This window comes from Ochotona princeps, chromosome 20, assembly GCF_030435755.1.
Source record: "Ochotona princeps isolate mOchPri1 chromosome 20, mOchPri1.hap1, whole genome shotgun sequence".
NCBI lineage: Eukaryota > Metazoa > Chordata > Mammalia > Lagomorpha > Ochotonidae > Ochotona > Ochotona princeps.
The window spans coordinates 12549863-12573397 of NC_080851.1; the positions used below are offsets into that span (position 1 = coordinate 12549863).

At 54.4% G+C, this 23535-nt stretch overlaps 2 protein-coding genes across 2 annotated transcripts; one reads left to right on the forward strand and one right to left on the reverse strand.

Annotated features, from left to right (window-relative positions):
• Window positions 1–532: 532 nt before the first annotated feature.
• Window positions 533–4476, forward strand: DLX6 (distal-less homeobox 6). Its single transcript, XM_004582328.2, has 3 exons — window positions 533–1020; window positions 2212–2405; window positions 4065–4476. Exons 1-3 carry the CDS (start codon window positions 573–575, stop codon window positions 4314–4316), a joined length of 894 nt encoding a protein of 297 aa, XP_004582385.2. The 5' UTR covers window positions 533–572; the 3' UTR covers window positions 4317–4476.
• Window positions 4477–14177: 9701 nt separating this feature from the next.
• DLX5 (distal-less homeobox 5) lies at window positions 14178–18090 on the reverse strand. The gene is made up of 3 exons (XM_004582329.2): window positions 17427–18090; window positions 15608–15792; window positions 14178–14859 (listed from the first exon to the last, which is right to left on the reverse strand). The coding sequence occupies exons 1-3, from the start codon at window positions 17779–17781 to the stop codon at window positions 14530–14532; spliced, it is 870 nt and encodes a 289-aa protein (XP_004582386.1). The 5' UTR covers window positions 17782–18090; the 3' UTR covers window positions 14178–14529.
• Between the last annotated feature and the right edge of the window lie 5445 nt (window positions 18091–23535).

Consider the following 23535-nt stretch of genomic DNA (forward strand, 5'->3'; position numbering starts at 1 on the left):
GCGCGCGCCAGTGGAAGCCGTGCGCCCGTGACGTCAGGGCCCGACTGACCAATGGGGAGGCGCTGCCCTCCGGAGACAAACCGTTCGACTCGTGGCGTCTGCATCAAGTCTGAAAGCAGACGCGCAACTTTCGCAGAATCCACCTTAAAATCTCTGCCTTAAACTGCACCAGCCCCCAAAAAATCCAAGGGGGGAAAGCGAGGGGGGGAGAGCAGCTTCCCCCCTCCCCCCTCTCCTCTCCCATCCCTCCCCCTTCCTCCTCCCTTGGAGTTAACAAGGCCCCGCTCACTATATCTCTTTATATTAAAATATATATATATTAGAGAAGAGCGAGGGAGAGGGAGAGCCACCTCCGCCCCCTCTTTTTTTAAAAAAAGAAATTTTATTATCATTATTATTGTGATTTTAGCATTATTATTTTTTGCTATTATTTTATTTTATAATATATATATATATTTTTTGCAAGGATCCCAAGAGCTAAAGGTGGCTGCAGAGGGGCGAGCGGCGCGAGCCAAGTGGGGGGAGGGTGGAGGAAACCCGGGAGAAGGCTCTCTCCAGCCCCCAAAGTTTTGATGATGACCATGACTACGATGGCTGACGGCTTGGAAGGCCAGGACTCGTCCAAATCCGCCTTCATGGAGTTCGGGCAGCAGCAGCAGCAGCAACAGCAACAGCAGCAGCCGCAGCAGCAGCAGCAGCAGCAACAGCCGCCGCAGCAGCCGCCGCCACCGCCACCGCCGCCGCCGCCGCACTCGCAGCAGAGCTCCCCGGCCATGGCAGGCGCGCACTACCCGCTCCACTGCCTGCACTCGGCGGCGGCGGCGGCAGCGGCGGCCGGCTCGCACCACCACCACCACCAGCACCACCACCACGGCTCGCCCTACGCGGCGGGCGGAGGCAACTCCTACAACCACCGCTCGCTCGCCGCCTACCCCTACATGAGCCACTCGCAGCACAGCCCTTACCTCCAGTCCTACCACAACAGCAGCGCGGCCGCCCAGACGCGAGGGGACGACTCAGGTGAGAGGCCGCTGGGGCTGCCCGCTTCTCCCGCCTCCCAGCTGCCCGCCCCGCTCACTTCCTCCACGCTGCCGCCGCCGGCCCCCTCCCCCGCCGCGGCCTGGCGCGCGCCCCCCCAGGCCGGGGGCCCCCGTGCGCCCGCCCGCCGCTCGCCTGGCGCCCGCCTGCCCGCCTGCCTGCCTGCCTGCCGGCCTCTCCGGCCCGGGCCCCTGGCCGCGGCCGCCACCGTGGACCCCCGGCTTCTTCGCAGCGTGGCGGGGCTGCTCCAGCCCGCCTCCGGCGAGCCGCTCCGGCTGCGCCCCCCGCTCGGCGCTGGCTCCCTCAGTCGGGCCGCACTGCGCTCTCCAGGCGCCGCTGACTCGGCGCGCCCTGTGCCCGCTCCTTCCCTGAGGGACTGCCGCTCGCCGGTGCCCAGGCTCGGAGCGGGTTTTGCTTCCCCCAGGCACGCTGCGCTGGCGGTGGCCTACTTTGCCCCTTGCGCCTCAGTGGCTTGGAGGGAAGCTGACGCGGGCTTTGGCTCCACTTCCACTAAAGTGACAATTGGGCTGTTTGCTAGGGACTCGGGGGACAGTTCCCGCGCGCCCCCCAACCTGGGCCCTCTGCCTCCTCGGGTTTTCCATGCAAGATTGGCTGGGCTTTGTTTACGGAGGAGTCTTCAGCCGCTGATTCTTGGTCCCCGGGATGGGGCGGTGGGCACAGGGTGGTGGGGAGAGGCTCAGTTTTGGTGGATTGGGGCTGGGGGGCGGCCTGAGCGGCTGTTTGTGTTCTGGTTCCTCTCAGCTGAATCGTTTCCAACGCGCACAGGGGGCCTGATGCACGTCAATGAGCCCTACTCGGGCGGGGAGCCCTGGCCTCACCGCTGCCTAGGCCGCTGCAAAGCGCCTGGTTACCGGAGGGCTGGGGCGCTCACACTGTCCAGCCCATCCAAACATTGTGAGGGCTATCCCCCACTCCCCGCAGCCCCTCGGACTCTGGCTGCTGGGAGAAGTTACTGAAACACAGGGGCACTGCAGGACACAATGGGGGGGGGGAGAATGGCGGTGGGGGATGGCCTGGGACATTTGGAAGAAATCCTATGAGACTTTGGGGGGGGGGGGCGGGGCGGGAGACCCAACTTGCAGGCCAAGCCGCGCTCAGGGAAACTGCAGCAGTGGCCTCTTGGGTGACAGCTCCTGTGTCGTTTGCTTACAGATCAACAAAAAACCACAGTGATTGAAAACGGGGAAATCAGGTTCAATGGAAAAGGGAAAAAGATTCGGAAACCTCGGACCATTTATTCCAGCCTGCAGCTCCAGGCTTTAAACCATCGCTTTCAGCAGACTCAGTACCTGGCCCTTCCCGAGAGAGCCGAACTGGCAGCTTCCTTAGGACTGACGCAGACGCAGGTAAACCTCAGAAAGTCCACCTTGCCCGTGTGTGGATCCGGCAGGCGGCTCGCGGGTGGGGCCTAGTCAAACCAGGACGGAAGGAGCCTAATGACACATGCGTTTGCTCGGGTTACCGCTTTCCCGGGACCACACAGTTTGGAATAAATGACCCCGCGTTGCACACTAGCTTGGAGCTGCGCATCCTCCCAACTTCTCAGCGACGCGGCCCCACTCTAGTGTCGCTTGGTGACCAAACTCCTAGGTCAGAGTAGAACAGCAGGAAGGAGAACATGCTGTTTGGGCAGCAAAGTCAGGCCCACCTTTCTTAAGGATTCTTTTGTGGGCCCGAAGAACTCAAGAGGATTTCGGCTCACTGGCAGGGAAGAAAGATCATGAATCGAGGGGTTTCTGGGGGAGGTGCCTGAGAGCAACCTGTTTACCTGTTTACTGTTTACTGGGTGGGTTTTGCAGCAGCTGGCCCCCCAGGTGGGTGTTAAACCACCCCAGGCCAGGAGGCTGGTGCCAGCTGATGTACTTCCCCGGAGTAGAGCGCTTGGGGCCAGAGGCACAGAAAGAGTTGTCCTCCGGGTTATAGCAGGTGAAGACACAGTTATACCGTGTTGCTCCAGTTCTCCAACCCTACTCGCGTGAAAGACATAAAGGGGCTACTTGGGGAGTGCAAGGATAGGGGTGTCAGTGGGGGAGAGGAGGGCCTTGGCCATAAAGGCCAGGCTGCCAGCACCTGGACTTTTCCTTCTTGCATTCATGTAGCTTCATGCTGTGGTAGGCCCCATTCCCTGATGGGTGATCGCCAGCCAGGGGGACTCATTCTGGGCTCCTTGAACCTCTGTTTTCAATTCTACTTGCTTTCTCTGCTCTATGGGTCCCTGGGAATATTCAGGGTGGGAGAAGGGATTCCTTTTGGAAATGCAGATTCCTTTGGCTCATGAGTCCTGAAGGTAAAGGAAGCTACCCTGTAGCTTTCCTTCTGGCTTTCAGCCTGATGCCGGCTTCAGAGTGAAGTTTCAGAAGCCCTGTTGGTGAATGCACTCACAATCATGTGATGACTGTTGACCACATTTGAGTAAGCACTGTACAAAGTGGGGAAGAAGGGAGGTGCGATCCGTAATCCCCACAGGCTTAGGGGGATATATTTATGTCTGGAGAAAGATGCCCATGCGTGCTCAGCCCTCTAGGCATACGTAGATGGGGCATTAGGTTATGGAAGTATGGGCTTGGAGCTGACCCCTGGCCTTTGCTCCTGAGCTTCCGTGGGGCCGCAGCTTTACCGGGTGGTGAATACAAAAGTGGGCTACAGAGGTGGTCCATTGAACCAAATGGCTTTGACAAAAAAAAAAAAAAAAAAAAAAAGGAAAGGAAAAACCTTCTTTATCTCATTTACTTTCTTCTTCTCTTGCTATATATACCTTTGTTTTAAACCCAGCCTGGCATCCAACTCAAGAACCACCATGACTGTGGGTATTCAGACCTGCTGCCTACTGGGTTAGGAAGGAGGTTGCGTGGGTGGAAAAGGCTAGAGGGAGGCAGAGGGAGGCGGGACTTGGCTTGGCTTTGGTGGTGATTTTTTTTTTGAAATATTACTTTGAAAGCCTCCAGTGACACTTGAGGCACCGGCTGGCTGTTTATCAGAACTTATCAGTGCTGCATTTATTCCAGGTGAAGATATGGTTTCAGAACAAGCGCTCCAAGTTTAAGAAACTGCTGAAGCAGGGCAGTAACCCCCACGAGAGCGACCCCCTCCCAGGCTCCGCCGCCCTGTCGCCACGCTCACCGGCACTGCCTCCCGTGTGGGACGTTTCGGCCTCAGCCAAGGGCGTCAGCATGCCCCCCAACAGCTACATGCCCGGCTATTCGCACTGGTACTCCTCTCCACACCAGGATACCATGCAGAGACCGCAGATGATGTGAGCTAGCCGAGGGACAAACCCGGGCAGCGCGGGACCCAGACCGGAGGATCCTAGACCTGCTGGACTCTGACAAACGGAGCCAAAGGGACAGGCTCGGGAGAACTCGTATGTGTCGCAAGAATGGCCGGAGCTTATGCTCTGCGCTGGCGCTCTCTCTCTCTTACCTTTCCTCCTTTCTTTTTTCCTTTCTTTTGCCCATCCAGCTTGGCCCTTGAGCAGCCTCAACAATTGATCTTGCATCTTACACATACATACACATACGGGGGGGGGGGGTCTCTATGCCAGCACTGCTGCCCCCCCTCGCCCCACTGTAAGGATATTTCCTCCTGCCCCTGGAAACCAGGCTCCCAGCCTCCTCTTCTGTTTGGGAGTATCCATCAGAATGACTTTTAAAAAAAAGCGAAAACTAAAATAAAACCAGACACTTCCCCCCACCCAGAGGAATCTGCACAAACATGGCACCATTTTCACTTGTTTAATGAGCTTAAGACATTACATGGGGAACCAGAAGCTTTTCGGACACCTGTGTTTTTATTTACCAATCCCAGACTGACAAAAAAAAAAAAAAAAGAAAAAAAGAGTCCTCACTTAACAGCCCTACTCTAAAGGAAAACGAAGCTGGGCTGTAGGATCTGAATGTTGCCACCACGGGACGCTGCTGCGTGTCTTATGCGAATGCAACTACCAGAGGATGACTGATTTTAAAAGGAGAAAATAAAAGAGCAACCATTTTCCCCACCTGGCCCCTACCCCCACACCCTGAAAAGGAATCAGGAAAAACAGAGGAAACCACCCAAATCATCGTTGGACTGCTTTGACACCTCTGCTGGATGAGTCGGTGGCATTGACTAAGCTACTAGGGACGTTTATATTGAGAAACATTTCTGTATATATTGTTGAATTTTAGTTGTACATATACTTTGTATGTTTTTGTCTTCTTTCATATATGGAGTAAAAGCCACAAAATGCTGGGAGTGTCTGGTGTGTTTCTCTCTGTGTCTCTGCCTCCCCCTCCCTGCCCTTCCCTCCCATTATATTTCTATCCCTCTTAAAAGAATTCCTGTTCCCTAATATGGGAAGCCCCATATAAAAACATCAAGTGCCTGCAAAGATGTGGTTCACACCACTAATCTTTGTCTTAAATATTTCAATATCAACAGTGGTGGTTTTCTCAGCTTCCTTTATTTCTTAGGTCTTTATTGTCATCGACAACACATTTATTTATCTCTCTTTTCTTTCTTTCTTTCTTTTTTTTTTAACAACATCAGCTCTAGATATCCAGTAATTTCTAGTGTTGAAACCAAATGTTCTCCTTTCCCTTTTCCCAAATTAATCCAGCTGCATTTGTCTTTGGAAACATTTTTTTTTTCTAATGAAAGAAGGAAAAGAATAAAAGAGGGGAGAAACCCAGAAAGTAAAGTGCATAATTATGCCTACTTAATGCTTAAAACCCACTGCAAGCCAGCTAGGTAGAGAAACACGCTATCCTGGATGCAATACATCCTTCCGATCTTGTGGAAAGCACAGAAATAATGAAAATGAAAAGTCCTTTCGTCATACAAGCAGGAAGCCCCATACTGCGAGAATTAATGGCTACAGACCTGGGCATCCTTCAAATTATGAACCTTGAAACCACTGAGCCATTTATCAGAAGTCAATAGAGATACTCGGAGTGCTCCTTATAATGACAGCGACATACAGTCGTGCAAGAGGACAGTCACTATAATTAGACACAAAGCAAAGACTACTTACCAATATACCCGTGCCTTTTTTTGTTGAGCAACTTCCACGCGCAGTCAGTCTTCAGAATGGTTTAAAACCGATCAGTCTTGTCATTTTCTAGCATTCGCATTGTTACATTAGGAAAAATGTTTTCTTTTCTTTTTTCTCCCTTCCTACTGTGAAACTTTGGGTTCGCAGCTCCCCAGGATCAATGCTGAACAAAGCCTCCAGCTGCAGTGCCATCCAATTTGAAGCAGACATTGGGGACAATTTAAGGTTTTTATCCACAAGAAGGTTTTTTTCCATTCTCTTAAATGCAGCCATAATTAGAGTAATTTTTCATGTAGCCCGCTGATTACAGCGTTTTTACCGTCAAAGATAATTACCTGTAATTTTCTTCCACTTTTAATACTAAAAAGCCATCTTTATTTAGATTCAGGAACAGGAAAGGCGAAACAAAAGAGGGAAATTATTCTGTTATTCATACACAAATTGCAGAGACGTAGGACCTAAAATTGAAAATTAACCAAAATTATAATGCTGGAAAGAATGGAAGAGACTGCAGAAGTACAGCTGCTAGTAGGGCTTTGCTGAATTATTCAGATTACGTTAGAGAGAAAGCTACCATCCATCGAAACCAACACTCAGTTTTCTTTAAAAAAAAAAAAAATTCACCAAAAAATACATGCCAAACCACGGGGAGTGCCTGGAATTTTGAAACCCATCAAATGCATATTAACGTATGGGAGGTGTGGCCGTGACGCATCTGTATCGATCTCTGTATCTCTTAGCATGAGCTTAATTAAATCAGAAATTCTGCCGCATTTTTCTCCTAGAACTGTCCCTGGACCCGGGCATCCTCGGAGTTCTCTGGACCGCAAGGGTTAATATTTTCGCTCTTTAAGAAATTTCGACCCATAGTAAGCCCACAGCCTGAGGACAGGGTTGGTAGGAGGGGCGTGGGTGAGAGGCAGCGCCCATCTAGGTGGTGCCTACTGCGCCAGCCCACGTAGGAACTTCCCAATGGGCTCCAGTGCCGAGCTCCACACCCTGCTTCTGACCTTATTTCCCTTTAGGAGAGAGACGGAGGATGGGGGTGGGGGGAAGACAATAGCTGCAGGGGGTGGGGGTGAAGGGGACAGTGCACCCCTCCCCCGCGCCAATAAGCATCTCATTATCTTTTGACACAACGAGTCCCCAGCTTCTTGCCAACCAACAGAGGCCTTTCTGCACCAGAGTGAGGAAGACAGGTTTCTCAGGCTCCTCTGCTACCCGTCTTGAGCTGCTTACACCGTCCAGAGTCAAGGCTGGGGCGTCCCTAAGCCACTCCGGTTCCAGGGCTCTGCAGCCCTGCACAGCGTCTGAGCCAATCACGCCCCTCTAGCCCAAGGTGACAACGTGGGCGCTTTCCAGGCCAGAAGCTCCAAGATCCGCATCCCCCATCCCTATTCCGCAGAAGCAATCCCGAAGGGTTCTAGAGGAAGCCGGATACTCAGTCACCTCGCCCCCACAGGTGGAAGAGAACTGTCCAGGGGGCTACAAGGTCAACCTGCCTTCGAGAAGGTCCGCAGACCTGCAATTGCAAAGGCGCCTTCCCCACACCCCCCTCCGCCCTATAGCCCCTTAGCAAGCTCTGTTTGAAATCATGGCCACACACAAAGCCCCCTATGGATACCCCTCAGTAACAACTTTCAAATAGATTTTGGCTTGAGATCACCCTCCACCCTTTTTGAAAAGCCGGTCCTTTTCTCAGTCTTTGGTGGCAAACTGTCGCACCCACCGCCACCCCAATTCATTCAGCAGCACAGAAAGCAAGAGAGACAAATCGACTTCTTAAGGACTCCACTCCCACCCAAATCCTCCAGCACAACCACCCTCTTACTGGGGGTGGGAGTGGGGTGGAAGGTCAGAATTGAAAAATCTAGCAAGCAAGGTTGCAGTCCTTGATAAATAACGACAACACACGCAGCTTGGAAAGCGTGAGCAGAGAAATAGAAACTGCCTTGAAGTATGCAAGAAATAAAAACTTACCCCAGTGCATATGTCTTTAGCAATGCTCAGGGACTAGAAATCTATACTGAACCGAAGCAGAGGAGAATATTTTTCTGAGTCTCAGGGCAGAAGCGCTTTCTCTATATTCTTGGTTGAGTGAACACATCCAGGTGTGAAATTGTTTGCACACCCCAGCACCTCTTATATTGCCAGCAAAATTAGCTGTTATTACTGTCACTGTTTAGTGATGGTTAGCGTGATACAAAAAAAAAAAAAACTGCTGTAATCAAGACCTGCGCATCTTTGCAAATTACAGATAATTGTAAACGTCCAGATTATGATAATAGCATCCTAATCCAGCCTGCAATATAATTATTACAGAGTGTTACATCTGAAACTGTCCAGTAGGGCTAATTCAGCCATTATTTAGACCCTATTTTTGCACTGCAAATGGGTTGCTGAGTTGAAAATGTACGATTGTAATTTCACGGGGCACTCAATGAGTAATGGTATAGGAAGAGGAAAATACAAAAGTGAAATGTGAACAGTAGCGATCAAATCAAACCCTGAAGGACAAAAGACTGTTTGATTCATATGGAAAAAGAAGAGCGGGAATTAAGAAAATAGCAAATCAGTGGTCTGCAGCATTACGTGTCCAAATCTTCAATAGTGCAAGGCTGATGTGTTTGCAAGGGCTTCTGTGGTGGCTGCTGCCTGCAGTCTGAAATGATTTTCTTTCTTTCTTTCTTTCTTTCTTTCTTTCTTTCTTTCTTTCTTTCTTTCTTTCTTTCTTTCTTTCTTTCTTTCTTCTTCTTCTTCTTCTTCTTCTTCTTCTTCTTCTTCTTCTTCTTCTTCTTCTTCTTCTTTTTGGAGCCTCCTGTTTCTCTCTCTCTCCTCTCTCTCTCTCTCTCTCTCTCTCTCTCTCTCTCTCTCTCTCTCTCTCTCTCTCTCCCCTCTCTCTCCCTCCTTGCCTTCAGTAGGAAAAAATTCCCTAAATAAATTCACAATTTCTCTTGTCATCAGAGTAAACTGGCCTGGGTGTTTGTGAGGCTTCCTGCACTGCATCTTCACCCTGCTTTCATGGCAAAGAAGACATGCAGAGTCCTAGAGAACAACAGAAAATGCATTCATTGCTATTAATTAAATAGAGTTGCCTGAAAAGCTACTTTTCTTGAGTCAGCTTTGCTGTTATTGGTTTTAATCCCATCATTAACTTTTGTTAATTTACACTGCCACCCTTGTCCCCCTTATAAACCAATCCAGCTACACATCAATCCTTTGCTACACATCACTCCATACCTGAAAGAGCTAGGTCAGTTATCTCAAAACTCAGAAAGGCCAAAGGGAGGGATTGGATGGGGGAGTCCGAGAGCGGAAGGGCAGCTGTGGGTCTGGGCAAAGCCCTGTGGGGGTTCTGGCTGGTGCTCCCAGGCAGCCAGCTGGGGTGTGGGTCAGGGATAGCTAAGCTCCTATCCCCAGGAGCTAAGTCTTCACACCGCTGCTGCAGTTTCCTGGGCATCTTTTCCCAGCTGAGCTGGGCCCTGGTGTGTCGATTCTCCCTCCGCCCATCACTCCGCAGACCAGGGAGTTGCCCAGCTAGGGCCACCCTGCAGGGTGGCAAGCTGACTTCCTAGCTCCTGTGAATTTAAGGGCAATCATGAAATGTCCCCTGTTTAGTGACCTCTGTTTATAGATGAAAGTTGAGTCCATATGCTGCCTCCTCCCCCACCCTTCTCCCCCCACCTTGCAAATGGCAAGTGGCAGAAATAGTCTTTGGATGACAATAAGCTTCCAGTGGCAGTTTCTTCTTGCCTTGCAAGGGGGAAAAAGGGCTTTAAGATAAATCATAGCTTGTGAGCTGTTTACGCCCTCCACCCCCACCCACTTCTTAAAAAATACACTAGATTGTGTATGGTGGAGGCACCATAGAAAATCTTACTGAATCTGTGCGTGTGTGTAGAAGGATGTTATGAAGCCATTTTTTTCCTTCCTGCGGTGAAAGGTCGTAATGTGTGGTATTTCACGGTTTTATATAAATCTTGGTTTAGGATGTGAAACAGACTCAATAATACATGTGCTTTTGGCAGAGAGGTTCTTTTGGGTCCCCCATAAATCAGAAGTAAATAATAAGCCAGGGCGAACAAAAGAGCAGAAACGCTAATTGCTACAAAACAGAGCTCTTGTCTCCTTTCGACAGAGATTCAAAGAACCCCCCCACCCCCGTCCTATCTTCCTGGTCAGAATCAGTCCTATAAAATAGATCATTGCATTACAGCCCGCAGCCCCGCAAGGCCGAAAGGGGGACACTCACCCCGCCCGCCCTCTGCCAGCAGTAGATGCTCGGGATGGGTGGGGGTGGGGCGTGGAGAGGACAAGGACAGGGCCATGTAGCAAATATTTAACCAGTCCCACGTGTGGCACCGCTCTTGGAGCTATTTTTGAGGCCCGGAGGTCGCTGCTTAAGATGCCCCAGGGTTTGTGCAAGCACTGCGGGTAACCTGGAAGGCAGGTCGAGGGTTGGAGCGAGCCCCCTCCTCAAGCGCTCCGGCTGCTGTCTGGGGGGCGGGTGCTTAAGGGCGGGAGGGGGGCAGGGTGACCACTGGCGGATTCGCAGGCGTTGCTCGCTTCCCAAAGGTGCCAGTGGGCTTCTGCCCTTAGGGTGTGCCTCCAGCGAGGGCTAGAGCGCAAGATTGGCGGGATCCCAGAGGCCAGTGGGAGGCGCGCCGTCCGAGGGGTTGCGGGGATGGGGCGGTTGGGTGCCCTCAAAGTCCCTCACTCAGAACACACGCGCAGCACCGAGTGGAGGGCAAGGGCAGGGATCCAGCAAGGCTCCACCACACCCCCATCTCCACACTTGGGGGGCTCGGGTGCACTGGAGACCCGAGTGGTGTCAAGGTCGCAGGCAGCTGCAGGGAGGGCGGAGGCCGCCCGGCCTGGGCACGCTGTTGGTGACTCCCAGGACGGCGCGACCCGGACGCCGCGAGCCGCGGGGCGTCCGGTGGGATCAAAGGAGCCAGAGGAGGCCAGCCGGCGCGTCTGGGATTGTGGGCTGAGGGGCGGGAGGGAGAGAGGGAGACAGAGAGAATGAGAGAGGATTGGCAGGGGCAGAGATGCTGGCCTGGCCCTGTGTGGCCCGGAGAGGGCGTGTCCGTCTGTGTGCCGGGTCAGCGTGCTCCCTCCTGAGCCCCGAGTCCCGGGTGCACCGGATCTGGTGGACGGGCCTCCCTGATGGGTGCCCCGACAGGAGGGGAGAGAGGGGGAGAGCTAGATCAAGGGCAACAAGTCTGCGGGTTCCTCTGTATGTGCGACTCAGGCCCTGTGGCTCTGCGCTGGAGCCGCCTGGCACCCACAGGAATGCGGCTTCTCTCGGATCCCCAGGCCGCCTCTTGTCCCACAAGGAGGTGGCCGCCAGGAAAAAAAAAGCGGGGGTTGGGCAGAAGCCCGCTTAGTACAGCCAGAGCCTCAAACAAAGGACAATCTATCCGATCTCTTACAGGAGGGCCCCGGGAGTCAGACGGGCTTGGAGGAATCGCGCTGTCCCTGGTCGGCTGGCCCCAGGAGTCCTGGGCTTAGCGGGTGTGTCTGACGGTGGTGTGAGTGGTGGGTAGGGGGGAGAGAGGGCGTGTCCGAGGCGGCCCACGAAAAAGCAAAAATGAAACTCGAGGTGGGCTTGCCTTGCCTAGGGAACAAGAGAGTCTGGAAGGGACCGGCAGCTGGGAGCGCTTCGAGAAGTCCAGGGGAGCAGGGCCTCTGCCCAGAGGGTTGCACAGCCCTGAGAGGGAACAACGGAGGAGGAACGGGAAGGTGGGAGGCGGGCGAGGGAGCCGAGCGACGCGGAGGTATTTTTAGCCTGCCGAGAATCTGTTATTTTTACATCCTTGGGCGCGGGGCTGCAGGGAGTTAAACTCCCGGGGGAGAATCCCCACGGTGCCAGGGAAAGCCCGCAGCAGACTGGTTTGCCAGAATATTTTTGTTCACAGCTCTCGGGCCAAGTTAAAAAAAAAAAAAAGTAAAACAGCAGCACCAACACTGCACACGAGAGAGGTGGGGTCCTTGCTAGGAAACGGATCCCGAATCCAAGGGACTGCTCACCTCCCACCTGGCTTGGGTGGTCCGAACAACCAGCAGTGTCAAGGCCAGAGGTGCGGGGCTGATCGTGAGCTCAGAGTGCAGTTCCCCTTCCCGCAGCTCAGTAAGGGGGTGATGTTTAACTGGTCTGCACCCCGCCGCCCCGTCTCAGTTCCACCAGGAACACGGATGGAACAACACGTTGGGGACAATTGGAAAAAGATCTCTCTCCTGTATATATACTCCTACTCGGAAGAGCAGGTTCGGCGGAGTACATTCTTGCCACTCTCAGATAACTTACGGGCGGGTGTGCTGGGGGCGCCCCGCTTCCAATGCACGCAGGGCCGGGAAAAGCCAGGTGCGTGCGCAGTTTCTTCCAGCCAGGCTAGCCAGAAATAAAACGCCGGCTTTCGGGTGTAAACTCACGCTCACGCTAAAAAGCAGAGAAAGCAAAGCAGGAAGTAGATACCTCAGCGTCTCTGATACAGGGAATCTCAACCAGCTAAAACAAAACAAAACAAAACAAACAAACAAACAAAAACAACCAAACAAAACCCAGAACCGGGCACCAACCGCCCCGCCCCAGCCGTGCGCCTGGGCCTCCGGGCGCTGCTGGTCGGCGCCAGCGCCCGCACTGGCCTTGGGAAGACCGGGCGCCCACGGTGCCGTGGGGAACAGGGGGGGTCCAAGGCTGGGTCGACTCACAGCCTGTCTTGAAACATTCCTGGAAGAGCAGAGCGTACCCCCAAGGCCTAAGCAGTTCTAAACTGGCCACCTCTGGAAAGAAAGGGGAAAGAAAAGAAACGAAACGGAGTGGGTAGTGGCAACTGGGAAGAGGGGAGGAGGGAAAGAAGGCGCAGGTAGATTCCCCTGCGGGCACGCACCCCGCCCGCTCAGGTCCCTTCTCTCAACTCTGCAAGAGCCTACTCAGAAACCTTGAGATGACAGGATGTAATTTTTTATGTTCTAATCTCACCCCCCCACCCTTTAAGAAGGCTCTTTTGTCACATTTATTGCCGCCAACTTCCTAGCCGTAAAATATTTCACATGCATCTTATAATTTCCAACACACGCGCTCCTGTGGTATCCTAAGGAAATGGAGTCGGGCAGACTGAAGGCCGACAGCCAGAAAGACGCCTGCAATTGAGGCCTGGGGCACAGCTCTAGCCACGGCCAGCGTTGGGGCTAGGGCAGGGGGTTTGGGGCAGGGAGGAGGGGTGGAAGGCAGGGAGGCCCGCTTGCCCCCCGCCCCCTGTGGAGAAGCGCCCGCCCGCCCGTCTTGGCGCCTGGCATTGCCTCTGCCACTGTTGTATGTGACAGCAAAGCAGAGAGCCTCCTGCAGCAGGCAACAGCAAACAGTTCTGTGAAGGCCACGGTCACAGGAAAGGACGGGCACACAGGTGCATTGCTTTGCTTCCTTAGCGGCCACCCGTCTCCGGCGAGGCCCACTGCTCCGGCTTCACCCTGCTTCTCCCAGCCTGCCAATATTCACTCTCACACAGATGCACCTTCTGACTCCCAGGCCCTACCAGATCCTATGAAACACAAATAAGTGAATAAGGGGGACAGGCCACTTCTTTCTGCTTCTTTTCCCTTGCTCACCTCGCGAGCTCTTCTGCAGGGCACTGTCATTTGTCTAATTGCGCTGACAGTACATAGAAGCTGGTGATGGGCAGTTGCAGGGTAATTGCTTTGGGCTTACGACCTGGAGGGGCTATTCAGAGATTTTTGTTGCCTTCTTACAGGATGGGAAGGATGGATGCATTTTTATTCCAGCGTTACTCTCTACCTGAAACAATTTGGGGTTAGACCAAATTATCTAAACGTTTTTGTGGTTAGGCCAAAAAGACACGTAAGTATACATCACACGGCAGTAAGCAGGCCACATACGTATGTAGACATGTAAGGCATTCAAGACGTACACACAGACAGCTCTGCACGCTCAGCCTTTCCTCCTGCTTTCATTGTTTGACTGCTGGCTCTCCAGAGTTCGGCTCTCTTTCATTGCCTGAAGGAGACATCACTAGCTGGTTTATCAGGGAAGGCAAAAAGGGGGTACTTGGTGGAAACATTCCTGTTGTTTTCATGGTCGAAATAATTTTATTTATCCAGAATATACAGTTTAATTCCTCTATCTACACTTATGTACACAGTTAAAATAACATTGAAAAAAGTCTTTTCAAAAGTTGAGGTCATAGATTTCAAGGCACCATTGATAGTGTCCACAGTTGCGCAAAAAAGTTCATCTGTAAAAAAAGGGAGTGGGGGCCCGGGAAATGCAATAACTTACATGCAAAAAAAAAGCTTTACACATGACTCTTTTTGTTTCCGTTTCTTTCCAAACTTTCCCATTTGAATTCCTTTCTTTCGGATTTTCCTAAAACAGCCCAAAACAATGGTCCCAAAACAGAAAGCAAAAGAACTCAGCCCGCCTAATACAGAGTCCCCGAAGCCAGCGCCAGCGGGTGCTGTAAGGAGCCGGGCGGCGGCAGGTGGGAATTGATGGAGCTGGCTGCGCTTGGGTACCAGGAAGCCGAGTTTTCCAGGTAGCTGGACGCGGGGGACTGGTTGGAGGTCGGAGGGTGGGCATGAGGGTGGTGGCTGAGCGAGCGCGAGGAGCCCTGGGGCTCCCACACCGCTGGGGACTGCGGAGAGTTACACGCCATGGGGTCGCTGGAGCTGGGGCTGTGCTCCGGGGGCATCTCCCCGTTTTTCATGATCTTCTTGATCTTGGATCTTTTGTTCTGAAACCAGATTTTCACCTGGGTAGGGGAACAAAGGCACACGTTACCGAGACACTAAGAGGGCGCCCGCGCCTTCCCAGGGGCGGCGACGGGAGGTCAGGCCACTAAGCAGCTCGGCGCCCAAGGGCTGGGCCTGGGGCAAAGCCTGGAGCCGGTGTGACGTTCCGGGGGCCGCTAAGAGGGCACGACCCCAACGCCTTTGTCTTTTGCTCGGAGTGGGGGACCGTGGGCCCGGAGTGCCCCAAACAATGGCTGGAGCCTTGCCCGGCAAGGGGCGCGGGGGCGACCCTCCCCAGGCAGCGGGGGGCAGGCCCGAAGCCGCCTGCAGCTCCAGGCGGTGCCTCCAATTCTTTCTGCTTCTACAGGCCCACGCCTTTGGCGGCCCGTGGGGAGGGAATGAGTGGGAGCAGGCCCCGACCACAGCACCCCCCACCTCACGACCCTCCAAGTGCCCGCTGCAGCTGGCCGCGATCTTTCCGGTTTGCTGGCCCGCCTCAGTGGGTCGGTGGGGGGTGGCGGGAAGAAGGCCCGATGTGGCCGTCCCCTTGTCCCCAGTCCGGGAAACCGCTACCCAAGGCAGGGGGCTGGCTGGGGGTCCCCACTGTCCCCACCGGCACAAATCGGCGGCGCCAAGAGGGCCGGGGGGCGCAGCCGGCGTCTTTTCTCTCTCTGGTTCTCGCAGGTTCTACAGGAAGGGCTCCCGCCCGTGGGGGCTCCCGGGCAGGCGGCGCCGGTGCGCGACGGCCAGGGCCGGGGACGGATTTACCTGTGTTTGCGTCAGTCCGAGAGAGGCGGCCAGTTCGGCGCGTTCGGGCAGGGCGAGGTACTGAGTCTTCTGGAACCTCCTCTGCAGCGCAGCCAGCTGAAAGCTGGAATAAATAGTCCGGGGTTTACGAACTTTCTTTGGCTTGCCATTCACCATCCTCACCTCGGGCTCGGCCACTTCTTTCTCTAAATAATCAGAACAGACTCGGGTTAGAGCTCGTGGGCGGACAAGGGGCCCTTTCGCAGCAGCGGTCCCTGCCGTCCTGGCTCTCCCTCTCGCCCCACCTTTGCTGGTCAGAAAGAAGCGCATGCCCTCACGGCTCAGTCCTCTCGGGGGTCCGCACCCACCCCGACTTGCACCCCACAAGCGCTTGCGACCGCTGCGCTGCCCTTCCTGACGCCTGGGATGCACTTCCGCCCACCCCGGGCTTGAGTTCTGTGGGGGGCATCGTAGCTTCCCGGGGGAGGCCCTGGGCTGTGGCCGCGACCCGGTTTCTTGTCAGCGTTGGTCCGGAGCCCGTGGAGGCCAGGGGACCCGGCAAAAAAAGACTCTCTCCGCAGTCTCCAGAGTTCAAAGGCCCACAAGTAACAAGTAAACCGGTCTGCTTGAGCGGGCGCGGCGCGAGTGGGTCGGTCCGGCCGCCGCAGAGGGCCCGATTATACACCCCCATAATCTCGCTGCAGATCTGCGAGCGCACAGATGTGTTTGGTTTCTTTTACAAATAGACGTAAGATGTTCTTGGCCAAAAGAAGAAAAAAAAAAAACCCTACTACTCTGGCACGAAATAAAGACACAGCTAAAGCAGAGAAGGAGCTCACTGATTCGTGGGAAGGAAATTGGGGATGCTGAGGGTATTTTCGTAGGAAAGGGGAGGTGAGTGTGTGTGGTGGGGGGGAGTTCTCTCTTTGCAGATGCAGGAGGGGGATGGGACTCTGTGAAAGTATTTCCCAAGCAGGCCCCGGGGTCACAAGCCGGTGAAACGCGTGGAGAACTTGTCCCGGGTGGGGTGCGTGTGTGTGGCCTCCGGGAGAGGAAGGGTGGAGGATGAGGGCTGTGGTCTCCCGCCTGCCGCGGCAGGGATGCTAATATTAGCAGGAGTATTAATGTGCTGGTGGAAGCAGATCAAACTCAAAACCTCTCCGCCGAGCCCTCTCGTCTCCCAGCCCCCTTCAGTCTCCAAGCCGCTCCCACGGACCAGGAGGGGGTGGGGAAGCGGAGGGGAAGGCATGTTTTAAGCACCCAAGGGCAGAGAGAAAGAGGGAGCGGGAGAATGAGTATCTCCAACAACGTGACCCCTCAGCAACCCGTCTTCACCTTTCAAAGCCTTATTGTTTTAGGAAATGCCTTGGATAAGCCGCGAAGCGCTCGGTGCACTCTCCTCTGGCGGGCAACCCAGGCCCCCGCCCCAGGGCACCCACGTCGTGCAGGCTCCTGGAGGCTTCTAACCTCGTCCCAGCTGGGTCTTGCAGGCAGCTTTCGCTCCCACTCACGCACACCCCATGTCCCGACCAACCTCCCTGGTATTACGCAAACGCTGCTGCGTTCTTTATCCTCTCCACCCCTCACTCCTTTTTCCACCCTGGCTCGCTTCCTGGCCAAGGTGCGCAGGGGACCCAGGAAGGTGCCAGAGGGGAGGGACGCGAGACCGAACTCTCTCGGGGTTCTTCCACTAAGAAACCCTATCACGCTGGCCAGAAAACCTTCCTAGGTCACTGAGTCCCGGCCCGCACACCCTTCTGCTAGGTGTGCCCGATGGTAGGGGCCGCTGTGGGCCCCCAACCCAGCAGCCCATCCCGCGTCCCCACCCCCGCTTCCGTACCTGGCTGGCTGGTGGCGCTCGGGACGCGGTTGTAGGCGCCGCTGTACTGGTGGTAGGGGCTGGCGTAGCTGTAGTCCGCGTAAGCTTTGGCGGGGTAGCTGCCTGCGGAGCCGTTGACGCCGTGGTACTGGTACTGGTAGGGGTTGAGCGCTTTGCCGTAGGAAGCCGAGGTAGGAGAGCAGTAGCCATGCGGGGCTCCCCCCGGGGCGCTGTAGTAGTCGGAATCGGTGGCCGAGGACTCGGGCAAAGTTGGCGATTCCTGAGATGGGTGGTGCATGGTTGCAGACGTCTGGAACGGAGCTTGGAAGTCGCCTGATCGGATGCTGGGGACCCTTCTGTCAAACACTCCTGTCATCGCTCCCGGTCGGCGGCGGCTGTCCCTGCTGCTGTGGCGGCGGCGGCTGCCGGGGTTGTCTGTAGGGCTGCTCTGGTTTAAGCAGACATGGCTGTGGGCGCGAGGGAGGAGGAGGAAGAGGAGGAGGCGAGGCGGCAGCGAGGAGGAGGCTGGGAGTCGTGGAGGCTCCGTCTCCCGCCCGCTGACTGCTGGCTGAGGCACAGCACAGCCGTGGTTAAATCCTTAATTGCGCGCTTACGCACAGCGGGGTGGATCGGGTTCCATTGGCCAGGGCCTCAGGAGCAGCAGCAACACCCTAACTCGTCCAACTAGTTTTAGCACAACAAAGCATTGCTTAAAACAGGAGAGAAGAAGCACGAAAAAAAAAAAAAATGTACAGGGGGACGTGTGTGTGTGTGTGTGTGTGTGTGTGTGTGTGCACTCGTGTTGGAGGAAGGGGGCGGGAGTCCCGGGCAGTCTGTTTTTAGTGCCTGCGGGAGACCACGCACAAACCCCCACACGCAGTCCTATTAAGTCCGGGGACTGCGTGTTCCGGTTAGCAACCTCTGGCATGCGCGTGTTTGCGGCGTGAGGGCAGCCGTCGCCTTGTCTCTCTCCCTACTTGTCCTTCGCTGTGTGGGCTCCACCCAGGGCGAGATCTGAACCCTGATGCTTAAGTGGGGTGTCTAGGGGGAGGGTTCTAGCATGTAGACGAGAAGAAACACTTTGTTTTCATGTTGGGAGGCAAGCGTAACGGGGGCGGGTTGAACATCCTTGCCTGGGAGAAGAGTGTAACGCGAGAGGTCCCCGAGGCCCGGGCTGAACAGAGGTCCTTGGGATGCTGGCTGTCCAACCCGCGGCTCCCTAGGTTCCTGCAGCCCGAGCTTCATCAAATCTCCATCCCAAACAAGGACACCTTAGTCGTCACTGCTGGCGTCCCAGAAGAGTTGGCTACCCCACTTCTGAGTAGCCATTGCCACGGAGGCTCCCCCCAAAGCCAACGGACACCCGGCACGACCTGTCCAGTCTGCCTGAGGCTGCCAAGAAGGAGAGTAGGGGAGAATGGAAGCCCCCTGGGAAAGAGAGCTGCCCCCGCGACTCGCCCTTCCTGAGGCCCCGCCCCTCCATCTCCCAGGTCCCTCTTCCCGCACCCCCTCCTCTCGATTTCCTGCCGCTACTGTCCACAGGGAGAGAGCGCTCAGACATTGCACCACTACTGGGCGCTCGTGGCCTCACGTTGACTGTCGTGAGTTTGCCCTCAGGTCCCTTCCGTTCACCCTGGCTGAACTCTCCTCCAAGTGGTAACTCCAGGCGCCGAGTCCTCACTCGGTCCCTGCCCCTGAGTCTTCCCCTCAGATGTCCCAGCCCCGGAAGGTGAGAACTTTCCCGGGTTCCTGGAAAGGCCGCCCGGCCTCTCCTCCCTTGTAGAGGTCAGCTTCGGTGTGGTTCTTGGCCGGGGTCAGCTTAGTCTGACCTCGGTTGTGGAACCATTTGGGGCCCCAGACAGGTAGGCCAGGAGAGCTCGGGGGAGTCGGCTGCCAGGCCTATCCGCCATTCCGACGCGGAGAAGCCGCCGGCGGCCACCAGCTCCCCAGCCTAGGCCTTCCGGATGCTAGAAAACCACAGCTTTTGTCCCACGTCCCGGAGGCCGGTACTTAAACCCGGCGTGGTGGGCCACACACTTCTTCCCCGCAGCGGACAGTATGGCTGACCCCCGGGCGCCCTAGCCCTCGCTCCAGGCCAGGCGCCCTGGACTTGCGCACAGGGTTTACGCAGTGACGAGTTCCGGGGAAGGCGGGGACACACTGGGATGGACCCCAGGGGGCTGCGGTTCTGGGCGCTCTCTCGCTTTCACCTTGCGCTCCAAGCGCACGCATCACTCCCCAAATCAAAGCCAGCCACAGTTCCAGGGGTCCTCGGCCTAGACGCGGGGGTGAGGAGGGGGTGCTGGCTGCCCTTGCCCGGGTCTCTCCAAGGCCCAAACCTCTGGCAGAAGAGAGGCTGCGGAGGCGCCACGTGGACTAAAAGGGGGCCCAGAGGTTACACAGAGCACGTTTGTTCACAGTCGGGCCCTTGCTGGGTTGCCACCGCAGAAATGGGGCCAAATTTGAACGCTCGGAGACCCGTTGAACCCAACATGCTAAAATTGACTTCCAGATCCTTCTAAACTTGATTCCCACTGCTGGCTCCGTGGGTTCTCAAAAAAGCAAAGACCCCTACAAATTAGCCTAGATGAGGAGGCGGAGGGCGAAGGTCGGGAGGCCAGCCTCGACTGCCCGGGGACGCTGGGTTTCTCCCTCCCCCTCCCAGCCTCCATTCGGTGGAGGCAGCACGCTCACTGTCAGAAGCAGCAGCGGGCCGCGACCAAAGGCGCCCGACGCGGCCCCTGGGCGCTCGGCTCGGGCTGCGGACCCGGCCTCGGGGCGCGGGCGCTGGGCTGGGCCAGTCTTCACCCCGAGGCCTGGCGCTTTGTCCTCGAGGCCAGCGGGAGGACGCTGCTGTGGTTCCGAACCCAGAACCCACCGGCGAGCCGGCCGCGGAGGAACGGGCTCAGGCCGCCCGACTCCTGCAGCAGCGCGCTCCCCACCGGACCGCGAAGGAAAACTGTGAGTCGGGTCCTGCTTCGGTGGCTGGAGGGGCCGGCGGTGCGGTGCGGTGCGGAGCCGGGGCGAGGGCAGCCCCGGGAGAGGCGCAAGTCTTTACCACGAGCGCCACCCAGTGTCGCAGCGGAGCAGCGCGCTGGTGGCGAATACCGAGCTCAGGGTCCTGGCCGCTCCAGGCTGATGGCGTCCCCACCCCCCGCAAGTGGCTTTCTTCCTCTCTCTCCCCGCTCCCTTGCGCTTCTCTTCCTGTTCTGCATGCCTTCTCCATGGGCATTTTGGGTCCACGCCTGCGCTGCCTCAGCTTTTCCTGGTCTCAGCGTTGTGGCCGGCTGCTTGCTTCTGGAAACCTTCACTTCTGCGCTTGGGGACTGGGAGGCCCAGACTTCCCAGACAGAGCTTTGTGAAAGAGGTCCTCCTTTAACTGGGAGAGGGGCTGGGGCTGCCATGAAGGAAAAGGGCAGGCAGTCTTTAGTTTGCAGGGAGAGAGCTGGGCAGCAGAATGGGGCAGGTGGTTTTAAATAATTTACCCTTGAACGATATTGGAAATCTGCTCACAGACATGCCCAGAGTAGAACGTCGCTTCTTTTGAGCTTCAAACTCAGACGCTAAAGTGCATTTGCAGTGGTTTAATTTAGGAATTCAAGTTTGAATGTCCCATTTTAGGAAACGCGTTCTTAAAAGAATTTACATATTTACCCAATTATTTCTGTTTCAGAAAGCGAGCAGGGAGGGAGGGGGTGCAAGGACTGGCTGGTTCACTTCCCCAAGTGATGTCTCCAGCTGAGTGTCCCTGGGTGGGCGCCAGGAACCCATGGGCTGAGCCTGCAGTGCTACACCTAGGCTCTGTTTGCTCAGGAGTGTGGAGGATAGCCAGGCATGGGCGCCAGGTACTGCAATGTAACGGCTAGACTCATGCTCGCTGCACATGGAAGGGCTTTTCAACGTGCAAACATTATTTCCAACATTGTGCTTGCCACTCAGATACAGGTAGCTCAGTCACAGATAGGCACCTGTTGTATTTGTGCACACGACACTGGCAGGGCACCCTGGCTGTAGCGTTCCTGTTGGTGGGATGCCTGTGTTCTAGAAGCTCTGTGCTCAGCTGCAGGCTGGTTTCACTTTTCATTTGCACTTACTTTTCTGCAGTGGTTTTACATGGAATGCTGTCTGCCAGTCCCCTGATTTTTCTCTGGCACGCTTCATCCCAGACATTTCCCACGCAAACAAAACTGGGTAAATTGTGCATCTGTGGAGGTAGACCTGAGTAATCATTTTATTTACAATGGAGTTGTAATTATCCTTGAGCTAAGGCACCAAGACCACTTAACAACTCAAGGTAACAGTTTGGTGGTTGCATAGAAAAATCACATTTCTATGAATCTGGGTAAGGTGAAAAGATAGGAATACCGATTGTAAAGGCAGTGAAAGGTTCTTTTTTCATTTCCTTAAATTTTTTTTGAAATGTATTTAAAAGGCAGAGAAACATGGATAGATACAGAGAGATTCTTTCTTATTTTAATTTTTATAGATTTATTTATTTGAAGGGCAGAGTTACAGAGGGAGAGAGAGGTGTCATGCATTTGCTGGTTCCTTCTCCACGTGACACAGCTAGGCCAGACTGAAGCCAGGAGCCCAGAGCTTCATCAAGGTGTTCCATGTGGGTGCAGAGTCCAAGCACCTGGGCTTGGCACATTATTTGGGACCTGGATTGGAAGTGGAGTGGTCATGTCTTGAACCGACAGTGACATGGGATGCTGGTATAACAGGTGCTGACTTAAGCTGCTGTGCTACAAGGTCAGCCAAAGTGGGATTTTCCAATCTGCCTGTTCACTCCTTAGATGGAGTTGGGCCAAGCCAAAGCCAGGAGCTTGGAGCTCAGTGCAGGTCTGCTGCAGGTGGCAGGGACTTAGGTACTTGGGTCATTATCTGCTGCCTCCTCGGATAGAACACTCACAGAAAGCTGGATTGGTGGCAGGGGGCTGAGACCCCAACCAGGCCCTCTTGTGATGGGATGTGGGCATCCCAGGTGGCCTGTGAACATGGTGCCACGTTCCCATCCCAAACAAAGGCTTTAAAAGTATCACCAATGATTTAGCCTATGCAACTGCATGACCTTTGTCTCCCAATGGAGAACTGGATCCATTGGTCAAGTACTCACGTTGAGAGGTGGTATCTTTCTGAACTGCCATAACTGTCTGGTTTCTTACCAGGTTCAAAGCTGTTCCCATTGCTTTATGGGGCTAATCTGGCTTGACCCAGGCCAAATGCTCAGGAATTATGGGAATGGATTCATTCAAGGAAAAGGAATGGAAGGGAGGCAAGAGATAGAAGGAATAAGTCAGGAGAAAGGTTTCTGCTGGGTGGACATATAATATTCCCTTGACCTCAAGAAAGGCGTGTTTGGAGCTAAAGGGCACCTCCAGCAAAGAAATTTCACGGGATTCACTACTAGGCAATTCTATAAACATTTTTAATAAATTGAAAATTCCCAAGGAGAACTATTTTCCACTTAATTCCAACCTAATAGGATTTTTTCAGTTTGTTTCCAAATGATATTGCAGATCATAGACTTCTAGACGTTTTGTTTTTATAATTAACACATTGACATGTGTTTATTCATTTAGCTTAAACATAACTAGCTAGGAAAAGGCCTTAAGTATCCACTCAAATCCATTCTCTATGAGACAAATTAAATATAACACAGCTGAAAACACTTCAAGTTCCTCCAAGGAGGAAGTGGATGGGATTATATTATTATATGTCTTTGCAAACGAAAGCGGAGGCAGAGTGTTCATCCTAAACTCAGATTCCGCCTCCTAGAGAGGAAGGTTTGGCTGTGATACTATTTATAAAGCCTTTCTTCTTCTTAAAAGATATATAAATATTCCAATTAAAAAATACCCCTTGTGGAGTTAAAAGAAAAGTAATTGGCAGGCAGGAATTCCGAGCCGTGCTTCAGCCCTGGTGAGGAAATGGCTAGAAGGAACCCTAAGTCATCCTTAATAACCTCCTAATTCCAAGATCAATTTAGAATTTTAAAGTTCATTGATCCTAAGCCACTGCATTTTATGATCTGACAACACTGTGTGCAAAAATGTAGAAAAGGACTTGGAAAGTCAAATCCATTCAGATTATTCGAAAGCCGTGAACCAGGTGAAAGTTGGCCCACTGC